A 14,293-nucleotide genomic window follows, 5' to 3' on the forward strand; every position below is an offset into this window, starting at 1 on the left:
ATGGAGTAGACTACGTATTCATCCTCTTTGTTTGTCATTGCCTTTTTGTTAGTTACTCGTCCCGTGTCTCCGTGTGCTCAACCTAGATTACCTGCATTGGAAATTCTTTTTTATAAGTATTTTTTTTGTATTGCATTTTATGCCACTGGTCATTTAGTTACCTGATGTATTTATTCTCAATCTTCCCGTATGGATCTATGTTTTGCCCAAACCGTTGGTTGAACAATGTTCTGTCAAAGTGCCAAGTTGCAATTTTTTTATCAACATCCAAGAGTTGGTTGATGTCGACATTGTATCCATAACGGAGCAATGTTCCTAGTGGCTCAGTTTTCATCGCGTACTTCAATAGATAGTGAGATAGAAGAGTTTGTCACGCTTTGTATATTCATGTGTGCACCCCATAGCAATAATGCAGTTGGGTGATATGGGACCACGTTACGGTGTTCATGTCTTGGGCGGAAATACAACTACTTCAAAGTTTGGTGCAATATAGACTCCGTAAGCGAATGCGTTTCATATGGAAAACCATATTTGCATGAAGAACCATGACCTCTTATCCTACAAGATTCCCTACAAATGTGGATTTGTTTGGAGAGAACGAGTTGACACAAAGACATTGTGAAGGTGTTGGATGCACCATCTGTTGCCCGCACACACCGCTGCAGGAATATATGCGCTATCTCATTTGAGACTAGCTGCACATCGTTTTTATGTACCTAGAGAATGATATGTGCATGTAGAGAATCCTTGTTTTGTATCACGTACCTGATCAGGTTACCTGATCAGGTGATGTTCTAGACGCCCAAAAAGTTTATTTCCTGAAGTATGTTTGCATTCAAAAAGTTGTGAAGCTATGTGAAATAGCAGAGCACACTCAATTGGGTAGTCTTTCCAAGTGAAAACTGGGTTGAATTCATGAACTATATTCTCGATTGATGTTATCGCTTGCCACTTCATTTCAGTCACCTCGTAAAGACGTTGGTAAGTTGTAGTGCACAATGTTCCTCATAGCATCATGATCACTTGTTGCTTATTTAATCTCTTGTATGTATCGAAGTTGCATTGTAACAACATGTTGTTTAAAGTGTTTGCAATCAATATTGCTTGCTTCAACACATCATTAGCAGGTATGGCTTCTATAATGTGAAGTTCGTGATTCTAATATAGTCACTGAAACAAACATCTTCTTGGTAGTTTCCATGTCCGAAGGGGAGAAGAAAAGGAAAAACAACAGTTTCAACTGTAATATCAGTAAATTCAAATCGGTTGTAAGGCAAGCCATTATATTTAAATGTTACAGTGCGCTTTGCTAGTCTTGCCAAACCACGCAATTTTACAAATCACGCAATTTTATTGAGCAAACTTGTGTTTGTCGAATGTATGGAACGCTCTTCATTTTGAAGGCTCTGCTAAATTTTGTAGCTATAACAATTCAGTATCTGTCTCTGCTTCTATCATTAGCTGAAATGGGTCATCTTATATGTAGTTCTTGATGATGTTGGTTACATCCTAGCGAAAGTACACACAAGCCCAGCCTTGTGTGAGGATATTCTGCAAGTGTCTTGTACTTCTTTATGATTGGATTGTTCACTATATTGTATGCAAGTACTTGCAATTGGTCCAGAGGCTATGTCTTTTGATATGTGAGCCCTTCGAAATCAATCGAACAATAGATTAGGGGGTTGTCTAGTATAGATCTTCTCTCTAGAATGCCTCTTGCGATGGCATTCACTAAGGAAGTGATGCTCATTGACACATCTATAATGCTAAGAAGTTGGGTATATATTTGGTTCCCTGTTAGTAGCCGACCAATGTAATCTAGAAGTAGGGGCACTATACTTGCTTGCCTAGTCATATTCATTTCGCAGTTGTAGCAAGCACATTTGTGTGCTTTAATACCGTATTTATCTACAGCATCCAGCTTGCTAGCTCACATTAGTCATATAGCTTTCACTTTCAGTACAATGCCGCCTTTTCAAAAATGAACACACACCGCATCTAGGACATAGTGCAATGTTGCCGCGCCGGCAACAATATCACACTCAAAACGTCGTTGCTCATACTGTTATATCACGTGGAAGCATTTGGCATTAGCAGTTGTTTCCTTTTCCTTGAAGTCCTAATTTTCGCAATACGTCTTCTTTGTAGGCGTGTCTTTCCCAAGTTTCGGTTTGCCATGTTACCAATAGCAAAAAAAAAAGATTTTGATTGACATATCTCAAAGGCAAAGTTCAAAATTAACAAATATACAACCATGTAGTTTTACTTATAAATATCTTGAAGTGATCGAACGAACATGAATCTATAAACATGCTTGGAAAGGGTGGTAGAGACACGTCAGCTCTCGATTAACCGCACGCCTATGCTTATGATTGATGAGATCTTGAAGTAAACTCGCAAAAGGGATAATTACAAATTGGTTAGCACATCTGAATCTGAGTTACGCATCGTTGTTGAAGTCACTGTGCTTGTTTGTGTGCGAGTGGAGGAAAAAAAAAACCATACATAAAGTATGGTGGGGAGTTGGCACAGTACTCCCCAAAATTTTATAAACGTAAGGGAACGTGCCCTTATCCCTTGTCCCAAATAACACTCTCGATTTCAAAAGTGAACCAAAGATACACCTTCAATGTAGAAAGTGGCCATTAGTTTGTTCAAATATAAAAGAGAAAAATAGGAATAGCTTTGTCAATGTGCGATATTGAAGTTGATGATGCGAGAGTCTCGTGTGATATTAACGTAGAGCTATAACCGCTATCGGTGCGCACGAGTTATCTTCGACCTCCTAACCAAAGCTGCAATCTACAAAAAAATATCCAAATCATGAACAAAATTAAGATCCAGGCAAAGCTTCTACTGCAAGTGGCTATTAAGGCAGCTTGATCAAATAGATAAGCCTAAAGAGGGCATGCTTGAGGAGCTTCTTTCTCGGGATGCCTGCATGCCTACGAGCCTAGCCATATGTACAGCAAGTCTGCCGACGACAATTTCGGCGATGCTTTCCAGTTGCTTGCAAGCAACTGGAAAGCTAGCAAGGGAGCGTGCATTTGGATGAGTGTCGCCTATCATACTTGCAATATTCTTTGATAATTGAACTTGAAACTTTTCACTTGGATGTATCTTATCTATAAAATTCTAGCTACAATTTTGCAAGTAGAGCCTACATTTTAGCCTTACATGTTTCATGCAAGGGCAAGATAACAAGATGAATTCTGGCTACAATTCTGTAAGTAGAGCCTACATTTCAGTCTAACTTTCATCCAAAAGGAATAATTTTGCTCTTGGTCTAAAAGTAGGAAGAAGCCTTACTAGAATTTGAAGTTCTTCAAGCAACTTTTCTGCTCCCCTTGCTTCTACCCACATCTTCAATTGTGCCATCAAGTAATCCAAAAAATTTCATGCCGTGAACTGATCCAAAAATGTTCACACCATGAACTGATCCAAAAATGTTCACGCCGTGAACTGGTTCAAAAAAATTCACGTCGTGAGCCAACTCTAAAAAGTTCATGCCGTGAAACGATCATTTCTCAATAGATGTCACAGCAACTATGAAATAACATGAACTGTCCTAGAAATCTAAAAGATTCAACCATGTTGCAATTTTGCACGATGTATGGGGAGGTTTTGCTTGAGTAGTTTAAGACATTGTAAACCTTCACTCAAACCAGTTACATCCAAGCTTCCAAATTGGAGATGACTTCTAAGAGATGAAAAACCGATAAAAAGGAAGATGCCATCAACCAAACGATAAAATTCAGTTTTGAAAAGAATGAGAGAAATCTAAAAATAGCCATTAGCAATATTTATCAAGTAGGTGTGCAGCTCCCGATGTAGCGATTCTTTGATTTGAGAAAAGGAACGGGCTTTGTCCAAAACAACAAGAGAGAGAGAGAGAGAGAGAGAACGTTCAGATCCCCTTTGGTACTTTCTCCCAAGTAATCAACGTCGAATTGGCCGGAGCTCTTCCCCAGAAACATCTCTTCCGCCAGCTTGCGCAATGCTTGGCTCCTTTTCCTCCTCCTCCCTCTCGCCATCCGAGCCCGCCCTATTTCCAGACTCTACAATTTTGTTGAGAGAATTGTGAAGCCACCCTGAGTGATGGGCAGTGGCACAGAAAGGATCATATATAGGTCAGATGCATATTAATTCACCAAATGAATGCTCTCAAAAAGCTTGAGACCAAGTGCTCAAGTAATCTACATTCATAGTTATAACACTGCCTAAAGGAGTTAGTCGCATGTTTAGAATCCACCATCCTTGTCTGAAGTTTGACACCAGAGTCACCTAACACTTAGATTTCAGAATGCCCCTCAATTACACAACTAGATATCGTTTGTCCCATCCCATCCAGCTTTCTGTATATGCTAAAATGGGTTATTAATAAACAAACTTTAAGAATATTTGAAGTAATTGTAACCTTGAACATAGCCTCTTACACGTTCTGTACAGATGAATTTTTGATGAAGAAATCTTTCTATCAGTGCCATGAAGACTGCTTCAATCCTGAAATGCAATCAGAGTCCTTCCTTTTCAAAGATGTCATCGGAGCCACAGCTTGCTGATATAACCGCATCTGCTCTTCCAAAGATGCACCACCATCAAGATTCACGAAGTGCTCTTTCCCACCGACTCCAATGTCTTTGTAGTTGATGATGGTTGGTCCAGTCCTGCTATAGATGTTTTGATCCGGTCTTCCCCAGGTATAGAAGCTGTTGGCTCCTCTCAGATCATCAATGTTCATCACAAATGGCGGTCTGCCGACTGGTGTGTTGGCCCTTGACCTTGCACCTTGGGAAGACACAGTAGTGCCCGTCCCCATTTTTGGAACCACATAAGGTATATCAGGTGTCACTGAAACCGGATTGTAAGTAAAGCTTGCTGGAATGGGAATAGGTGTGCATCCAAAAAAGGGAGTTGTTTGTGAGTACATCACTGAAGCCGATGGTGGTGCAAGCATGGCGGTTGAACTTTGCATCAGACCAACTGTGGGTTGGATCATGGAACCCATGCAAGATGGCTCTGACCCAGCCATGTTGACAGTAACAACTGGAAATGAACTGCATGCTGAATGCGAGATGGCCATGTCTCCGGATGTAGCAGGCCTACTTGATCCCCCAAAGGAGATGGGACTTACGGTGTTGGCATAGCTTCTGGTTGCAGATGTGGGAAGAACCACTTGCTCTTGTTGTACTTCACCAGGCCCCTCATTCAAATCAAAATCAAGTACAGTAGGTCTAGCCCAGAGCTTTTGTGGTCTTTCAGAAGGTAGCTGCACTGTAATCGCTACCATTGAAGTCGTTGAAATCTCCGTCTCAACATCATCTCCACCACAATTCAAATCCAAGTGAGCTTCAAGAGGACGCTGGCTAGATGTGGGTGTTTTATTTTGACAATCTTCAAAAGTCCCCGGGTCAACCACATTCAAATCAAAGTTCTTAACATTCCTAACATTATTCACAGAAGATGCTACTTTATCTGGGGTTGTTTGCATCTTTCCTGGTACAAGGCGAGGCTCAGCTGGACGAAACGCACTAGTAGCTGCAGAGCCCTTCCAACCAACATCACATTTGTTCAAGGAGGAGTTAGATGGGGGAATGAAGGCTCCTTTGGAAGCAGCAATCACAGCAATGGGAGCACTCAAGGTACTCATGGGTTTTGTATAAACTGCCAAGGCATTCGAGGTACTTGTGAAAGGTGTGAAACAAGACAGACTACTGTCTCTCGAAAATTCATCTACTGCAAGACCCTCATTCAAGTCAAAATTATGATGCAAATGAGTCCTAGCCGACACCACTGCCTCTGACTGAATTGTTGCGGAAGTTCCACTTGTTTTCACCTTGTTCTCAGCATGTTCACATGTGCCAGAAGAGAACTGGCAAGTGTCAATAGCCTTGCTATGATTCCCAGGTGGCAACATTGACACTTTTTCATCAATGTTGCTCATATCCTTACTGTTTGTGCAGAAAGAAGACATCATATTCTTCTCATTTCCTGCTTCTTGACATGCCTCCATGGGACTTTTTAGGCTTTTTGAATGTGCTGCCTCATCAAGTAAGCCTGCATCCTTTTGTGTAGTGACTCTGACATTGCTAGTGGGGTCCCCAGCAGCTTCAGACTGAGCCTTGTCGACTTCTTTATGATAACTACAGCGAGACTCTTCATGGTCCACACCATTGCCTGCTGCATCCTGTTGTGTTACCACCGTTGTTCCATCTCTTTCAGATATTAGAGTAGGGGTATTGGCATTCAGGCGATCAAGCTCTGCGGAGGATGGTGATTTGTTTACAGGCTCACCTGCCAGATAATTCGAACCTTCATGTTAGGTATAGAATGTGAAGGCACAAGAATTGAAAAGAAATCCAGTGCAGAAGAATTAGGTATAATTTGTACATCAGAAAAAAGGGGTAAACTCAAAACCTGAGCTTATGTCTTTTCTTGAATGGCATAAAAAATCATCTTTGCCCTCAGATGAGGCATAAACATGCTCCGAAAGGTGTGTATGTATTTCAGAGTCTCCTATACTTTTTGATTCACTCCCTGAAATTAATAAGTACTGTTAGAAGAAGTGCCAGTCAGTCTTCATATAGCCTACTTAAAGCAAACTTAACAGAAACTCCTATGCTCAACTAGAATGAGTGGAGCTTTGATGTTTCAAATGGGCCCCATCCAAGCGAAGTCAACCCAATAAGTATTGTGAGGGCTGAAATCTGCAAGCTAGCCACATTATACAACGGATACAGAAGATTTAGCTTCTTTTAAGGTTGTGGTATAATGGCCCCCAAAAACCATTCTTCTTTCACTGAAATAAAAATTAAGTGAAACACAAAGTCTTGTTGCACACGGTCAGAGTGCCCATTGCCTACCTGTGCAGGATGGAAGCCAACAGTACATGGGTGCTGCCCCCTTTACACACAGGAAAAGGCAACACTACCCCACCCCCCCCTCCCCGAATGCTAACCAGGCCTCCACTCTGTGCCCACTAAGTGCAGGAGCATGGGAAGCTAACTTCCAGATAGCTGTGGAAGTCTCTGCCCAATCAAATTTTCACCTTGTCTGCTGTGATTTTCATTTTGCTGGAGACAAAAGGGCTTTGTGGGGCTTGTACACCGATATGGGCGCCCTTCAATAAGTAAGGAGGCAAGCTGGGAGCTTGCCCCAGTGCTCATTCCAATAAGGCTGCCCATGGACAGATGCCTATCACTATCTGTAACCAGCACAATCTCGTTATAACGCCCATTTGAGGCCTCAACACTCCTTCAACAACAACCCAATGTATAATTTCTGTGAACCAATGACAAGGTCAGAGTAATTAACAAACTTGGAATCATCAGGTCCTTCATGCTTAGCGCAGGCTATGCATAGACTATGTGCTAAGGCATGTGATCGATGTTCAAGTGTAGGTTTCATACATAAAGGTGTTTCATCTTTAATTATACATGGAAAAAGTTCCGCATTTTCTTTCTATGAAGAGGTAAAATTTACCTTGTAGTTCAAAATCCTGTGGGTTTGTAAAGCTCTTCTTTGTCATCTCAGCTCCAACACCTCCTGTGGCTTTGAAGGTCACCATTGGACCTGTGCCACTTTGTTTATCACTGCACGAAGACCAGCTAGATGTGCATTTTTCGTTTACACAATCTGTCTTCCTATCCTTGACACAAATTTCTGCTACATTTTCCTCGCTGCTACCAACATCAATGCTTCTCAGACAAGAAGAATCCTGTGTAGAATCTCCTATCCTTGCACTTGCTTCCATTGAGTGACATTTTGTTGCTGTGCTTTCTCTTGTGAATGCCACATTTTGCTGTTGGGTATCACCTATACCAGAGTCTGTGCTTGTGGCATTCTCCGTAGAGAAGGTTGTAGTTTTTTTGTCAACGTTATTTCTTGTAGGAACTTCGTGGCTCGGGGCTGCATTTGCATGTAAGTCACTGCTGTAAGGAACAGCACTGGAACCACCACTCCTTAGTTTCTTCCTGTACTCATTCGTCCTTTCCTTGAGAGTAACACCTGTGGCACAACCTGAGAGTCCACTTGGCTCATTTTTGTTGGTACTACTTCCACACTTGAAATCTTTCCCCTCAGGCTGGTCGCGTTCTAATACATTTGAATTCTCATTCTTACTATCCATGTGAGTTGCGACGGTTGCTGCAGAGTGCTCATCATTTTCTCCCTCAGTTAGACTGTATATTGAAACTGATGTAATCGAAGAAGAGCATGGACAATTAGTGTTGTTGTTCCCATCTTTTTCACAGTTCTGGGATGTGGAGGCATTACACATGGTTGATGTGAAAGATTCAGAAATCTTATTCAACTCAGCTGTCACTGTCATTACCTCAGTAACCTCACCAAGCTTAGCAGGAGAGAGATGAACTGAACAAGCCACGGAATCCATTTGATTACTGTGATCAGACGCCCCACTTGATGTGCTACTGTGTTTCATTTCAAAGTCAACTCTTTTCTTCCAAGTATCCACCAATTTTCTTGCTTTCTTCTGAATTTCCACGTTTCTATGACTGCGCAAATGGTTCACCGATTTTCCTATGCCGCACCCCTTCAGTGCTTCCAAATTAATAGGCAACATTTCAAGTGCTTGTAAAATGATCCCTATTACCTCATCCATAGCTTTATCTGCATCCTTTGAGCTTCCATCTCCAGGCTTTGCCTTATGCCCATCCTGCAGCCAATCATCCAGAACAGACACCCCTCCCAACTGAACAAACTGTTGCAAACAGTCCTCTCTCAAAGTTGCAACAATGACACCTGCAAGCATGCTTCTCTGAGAAGATGACTGCTCTTGCTGCATCATAAGTATCAGCTGATTAACTGCAAAGAGACTTGGTAATCCTCCATCTTTATCAGTAATAGAAACAAAATCTGCACCTTTCACTAGGCACTCTCGCTTTTGGGGGCTTGCATACTCTTCACTGCACTGATCTTTTTTGCTTATGCTGACACCATGATCTGGCCTTTCCCTTTTCTTACACTTGCCGGATGAAGGATGTGTACAGCTAGAACTGCGTACACAGTCTGCAAGGACATCTGACAGCGGTTGGGGTGAACGGGACCCAGCCGTTGACTGTTGCAAGGCCCCTCCTTCCTGCATCTCTGATTATAACTGATCGATCCTGATAAAACACAACATCATGTAGATTTTAGGAAACTGACAGTCATCTATGTTCATGCTTGACCGTGCAACTTTCATTAAATCATGACTATGAACTAACGAGAAGCTAAAAAGTTTTTTACGTGATTATATGGTGGTTTATCACAACTTAGCAGACCACAGCAAGTCTGGGTATCACAGAACCGGAAACTTTACCAATTGTGTGTGTGTGCACAAGCGTGCCTCTCTCTCTCTCTCTCTCTCTCTCTCTCTCTCTCTCTCTCAAAATTGAGGGGGCTCTCTCCATGGCTTGCCCCTCTAAAGGGATCTCACATCAGCACTTTCACAAAAAACAGGCCTTGCACAGAGATGGAGAACCGCTATTTAGACATATGCTGTTGGTGTCAGGAAAGATCGAATGAACAAGGTCGGATAGACAAGGACGAAGCCATGAGCGTATAGGCACAACTGAATCTTTTCTTATGAAATACTCTGTGATCATTCTCTTTGAATGCTCAGATGTCAAAAATTTGAATATATGTTTGATAGAAGATAGCAAAGAGGAAAACTGATCAGAGCTTTACTACTGCTAAATTATCTGTGTTTTCTCTCTGCATCCTTGGTAGAAAATCCTAAAGAGGAAAGTGGAAGCCATGGTTAAGTAAATAAGCTTTCCAATGCAACCATATGTGCGAAACCTCTCTCTCTCTCTCTCTCTCTGTGTGTGTGTGTGTGTGTGTGTGTGTGTGTGTCATTTACTCCCACACACACGCACGCACGCAGTTAGAGATGAAGGTGCGGAAGTGCACTTACCTGAGTCCTGTGCTGCTTTTAAACACCACGAAAATGAACCAAGACTCTTCTTTTAGCAGGAAGGATCAAATCAGAACGTCAGAAACGATCGAAACAGCAGGCTTCCGGCAACGGCAAATCTTCAAAAAAAAAAAGCGATCGGATCAAGAGGAGAAGGATCGGAAAGAGGAAGGACGGACGGAGGGGGATTTTCAGGGTTCCGCAGACGGAGAGATTAACAGGATGGGGGAGAGCATGGCCTTTGAAATAAGGAGGAATGCCAAAGGGGAAAAATTAGGGTTTCTCAGAAGACTGAAGGGGGCAAGTAGTGCGCTGGCAAAGGTTCCGGGCCCTTTAGAGTGGCAGCAGGCGAGGGTGAGAGGTCTTTTCCTCCATCTCTCTCTGGGCAGGTTGACAAGAGGGACTTGATGGCCATTGGCCCCACGGGCTAGGTAATGGTGGGACCACCTCGACGCGCACACTGGCCACGTGGGGCCATGGCGCGCGCCGTGGTGTCGGGCATTTTGCCGGCACGCGGACAGCAACCAACCGGCTCGTAGATCTTCTCGACACACCACCCTGCAGGTTTCATTTTAATTCAACGTATGTTTGCAATGATAATTTGAGCTGGCTACAGACAAACTTTTTTCCCAGCCTGAGAAAAAAGACAAGTTGGAAATTGGAGTACTCTATTCAAAATTCTCATTATTAATTAGTTTTTATAACTCAAAACCTTTAAATTTTATCGGTTTTTGTAAAAACGGGTAAATTCAGTAGGTTTTTTGAATTTTAACCGATGCAAAATAAACTAAAGGATGGTTTTTTTTAACACTAGTGTGGTGGGGTGGCCTGGCGTGGTGTGGTGTGGGGGGTGTGGATTGACTACATATTCTACCAGTTATGGGACTAAAGCCCTAAAAGATGGGATTCAAAAGCAGCACAAAGATGTCGATCATGGTGTGTTAAACTTGTTTCTAAGTGCTTATTACATTGCAAAAGAAGATCTTGCCTTTAGCAAGTTTCTAGTGTTTCTTGATTTACTATCAATGTGTGGCGTGCAATCATTTATCAAAAGATTTATACTTGAATGACAAGGTTGTTGCCTTGTTGCCCTCTTATATAAGTGAATCAATATGCAACTTTGTTATTTAGAATGTGGAGTCTTCTACTTTTTATTGCATTTTGGTAGATGAGTCAATTGATATTTTAGCTGTAGAACATTTGATTATATATGCAAGCTATATGTTGACCTTTTTGGATGTTTATGATCTTGATCCTTCAAAGCCAGTCAACTTTGGACAGATGGTGCAAATGTTTTGATAGGTGTTACAAATGGGCTTGCAACATTAATGCATAAAAGAAGTCCTTTCATGACAGCTATACATTGTGTTATGCATAGGACACATTTGTGATACCTTTACAGGATCTGTAGATACCACTCCACATTAAATGAGAAGTGATAGCATGTTCAAGAAAAGCTATAAGAGGACTACAAGGTTAGCCAGTTTGCAAGAAGAGTTAGACTATCCACATCTTAGAATAGAGAAAATTCATAAGCTAAGATGGGACAGTAGACACAAAGTTGTGTTAAAGGTTTGTGAGGACTACAAGGGTAGCGCAGGAGTTAGATTATCCACACCTTAGAATGGGGAAAATTCATAAGCTAAGATGGTTCAGTAGACACAAACTTGTGGTAAAGGTTTCGTGAGGCATTGGAGCCTCTTCTCTTGTATATTAAAGAAGAGAATGCAAGGCTATACAAGATGGTTGCAAATTTCAGGTTTCTATACATGTTGCATTTCTTGGCTGATATGCTTGATCACTTAGCTACTCTATCTCTTGTTCTCCAAAAAAGATTTGTTGATGTGACAAACATCCTAGGCTCCACAATTACAATGTTGGTGGATGTGGAGTTTGTTGTTGGTCCTTTGGACATCAATGTGAATATGCAGGGACATGATGGATTTAGATTTCCATCTATAGCAGAGTTTGGTGGACCACATGGTTGGTTGTGGACTTTGTGAAAGGCAATGAAGGGGGATATGTATTATGGTGTTTAGACAAAAAGGTGTGCAATTGGTAGTGATTTAGCATAAGCTCTTGAAGTTAAATCACACTTATAGATCAGGTTTCTTCTTGGTTAATATGCTTGATCACTTAGCTACTCTATCTCTTGTTCTCCATAAAAGCTTTGCTGATGTGACAAGCATCCCTAGTTTGATAGGATCCACAATTGCAATGTTGGATGTGGAGTTTGTTGTTGGTCCTTTGAACGTCCATGTGAATATGTAGGGACATGATGGATTTGGATTTCCATCTATAGCTGAGTTTGGTGGACAACATGGTTGGTTGTGGACTTTGTGAAAGGCAATGAAGGGGGATATGTATTATGGTGTTAGGATAAAAAGGTGTGCAATTAGTAGTGATTTAGCACAAGCTCTTGATTTTCAAATGCAGTTATGCTTGGAAGTTAAATCGCACTTACAACTTAGGTTTGTTGATTTTCAAGCGTAGTTATGCTTAAAAGTTAAATCACACTTGCAAATTAGGATTTTCAAATGCAGTTATGCTTGGAAGTTAAATCACACGTACAAATCAGGTTTGCTGATTCATCCATTTTGAAGAATTTTAACATCCTTTCTCCTCTTGGGTTTCCTTCTTCTAATAAAGAGTTAAAGAGCTATGGGGCCCTTGAACTAGATGCATTGGTTAAACATTATGGGAATATTATCACTTTAAAAGATGGCATTCTGATTGACACTATGTTAGATGAAATATCTTTAAGAAAAGAGTTCTATGTATTTAAGGTACAAGGTGTATCTAATTGGAAAAGGAAAATCTCTCAAAGACACATGGTGTTTGATTGGCAGAAATGAAGTGTGGCATCTGAAGTATCCTACCTTACTTTCTTTGGCACAAGTTGCAATGTTCCAATGTTGCAGCACCATAATATGTGAAAGAGGTTTCAACGTGCAAAACATGATTAAAAAACAAGTTGAGAAACCGGTTGGAGACAAAAAGTATGGATGTTCTCATGCAAATATCTATTGAAGGTCCTTCCCTTATGTGTTTTGTTTTTACAAATGCCATTGGATTATGGAGAGCTAGAGCAAAGACATCAAGATATATTTATACATATGTGGATTGAATGAAGGCTTTCATGTAGGATATTTTGGACTTGGAAGTTCTGAAATATGTTGGACTTAATTATTTGTAAATCGAATAAATGTCATCGAAAATACTCAAGGTTGTATGTTTGAAAGTTTTATCTTTGGTATATTTTAATTTTAAAAGTGATTTATTGTTGCAATCACGTCTTAGCAAGTTATTTTCGTTTCACTTTTTAAACCAAAAAATTTCTACATGTTGTATTTGAAAATTTACAATTTATTTCTTTGAATTTGGAATATTAGAAGGTTTTTTCTTTGTACATAACCCTCAACTTTCAAGCTAGCAATTTCGATAGCTTGTTTTATTTTCGATTTTCCGATGCCCGACTCAGGCAAAGGCGAAAGGAAAGTGGTTGAAATTTGATCCTTGAAATGAAAGGATGGGAGGTCAAGTGCTAGATTAAAAAAAAATTCTGAACGAGTGATAAAAAAAGACAAGTTAGAGTACAATCGGTTTCCCCTATTCAAAATCTTATTATTAATTAGATGTTTGTAACTAAAAACCTATAAATTTTATGGGGTTTTTAAAGAGAGAGAGTAAATTCAATAGTTTTTTTTGGGGGGGGGGGGGGGTTATTTTTAACTAGTGTAAAATACACGAAAGGACGGTGTTTGGAGAAATTTGAGGCGGGCGTGCGTCCTCGTGTGACGATGGTCTCATCAATGGTAGCGTTGAAGGTCACACTCAACTCTGCCGAAAAAAGGTCCTGCGAGTGCGGCCCCCGCCCGTCAGCCAATGTGACATTCTGAAAAGTGTTTTCATGGCTTTATGGGCTCCACGCGATTTCTTGTGCGAAGCTACGAAGAGGTTGACAGGCATTAGGAGGTGGCAGCTTTTGTCGTGTGAAACGGACAGCTGAGCCGGGGTCTCCACATTCACGAGTTTTCAACAAAGATATTCCAATTTCCGTGTTTGTTCGTGGAATTGTTTGTTACTACGTAAGCTAGTCCTTTTGGCCTGTTATATATATATATATTTATTTATATTAATATTAAAGGAATCTTCTCCAAACTTCCCCACTCCTCATGATGTTGAGGCTTGAGCTTTCAAAATGCTCGAAATTCTTGTTTTTCCTAACACTAGTGGGCTGACTCGTGCTTCGCACTTATATATAATTCCCTGCTTGATTTGTTTCAAATTCTACCCTCCTCGAATCTCCTCCTCCTCCTCGGACCTCCAAATTGAGTCCCAAACCTCCACGGCAGCTTCTTGAAACTCTTTCTTTAT

General features: G+C 41.0%; 1 protein-coding gene and 1 long non-coding RNA gene across 2 annotated transcripts; both read right to left on the bottom strand.

Annotated features, from left to right (window-relative positions):
• Positions 1 to 2,329: 2,329 nt before the first annotated feature.
• Positions 2,330 to 3,462, bottom strand: LOC147635292 (uncharacterized). The gene is made up of 2 exons (XR_015266623.1): positions 3,310 to 3,462; positions 2,330 to 2,802 (listed from the first exon to the last, which is right to left on the bottom strand). It is a non-coding gene; the product is annotated as an uncharacterized LOC147635292 (long non-coding RNA).
• A 662-nt stretch (positions 3,463 to 4,124) lies between these two features.
• Positions 4,125 to 10,485, bottom strand: LOC147635293 (uncharacterized). The gene is made up of 4 exons (XM_086802536.1): positions 9,917 to 10,485; positions 7,483 to 9,125; positions 6,418 to 6,537; positions 4,125 to 6,294 (listed from the first exon to the last, which is right to left on the bottom strand). Exons 2-4 carry the CDS (start codon positions 9,101 to 9,103, stop codon positions 4,478 to 4,480), a joined length of 3,558 nt encoding a protein of 1,185 aa, XP_086658662.1. The 5' UTR covers positions 9,104 to 9,125; positions 9,917 to 10,485; the 3' UTR covers positions 4,125 to 4,477.
• Positions 10,486 to 14,293: the final 3,808 nt, after the last annotated feature.

This window comes from Cibotium barometz, chromosome 9 (assembly GCF_041138505.1).
Source record: "Cibotium barometz isolate CiBa-2024 chromosome 9, ASM4113850v1, whole genome shotgun sequence".
Classification (NCBI taxonomy): Eukaryota; Viridiplantae; Streptophyta; class Polypodiopsida; order Cyatheales; family Cibotiaceae; genus Cibotium; species Cibotium barometz.

What these genes read in the sequence shown, in the direction of transcription:
- LOC147635293 (XM_086802536.1), bottom strand. Translation starts at nt 9,103, where the DNA reads ATGCAGGAAGGAGGGGCCTTGCAACAGTCAACGGCTGGGTCCCGTTCA. An exon ending in ACAGGATTTTGAACTACAAG is followed by an intron (nt 6,538 to 7,482) that starts GTAAATTTTACC and finishes TATTAATTTCAG; the next exon opens with GGAGTGAATCAAAAAGTATA. An exon ending in AAGAAAAGACATAAGCTCAG is followed by an intron (nt 6,295 to 6,417) that starts GTTTTGAGTTTA and finishes ATTATCTGGCAG; the next exon opens with GTGAGCCTGTAAACAAATCA.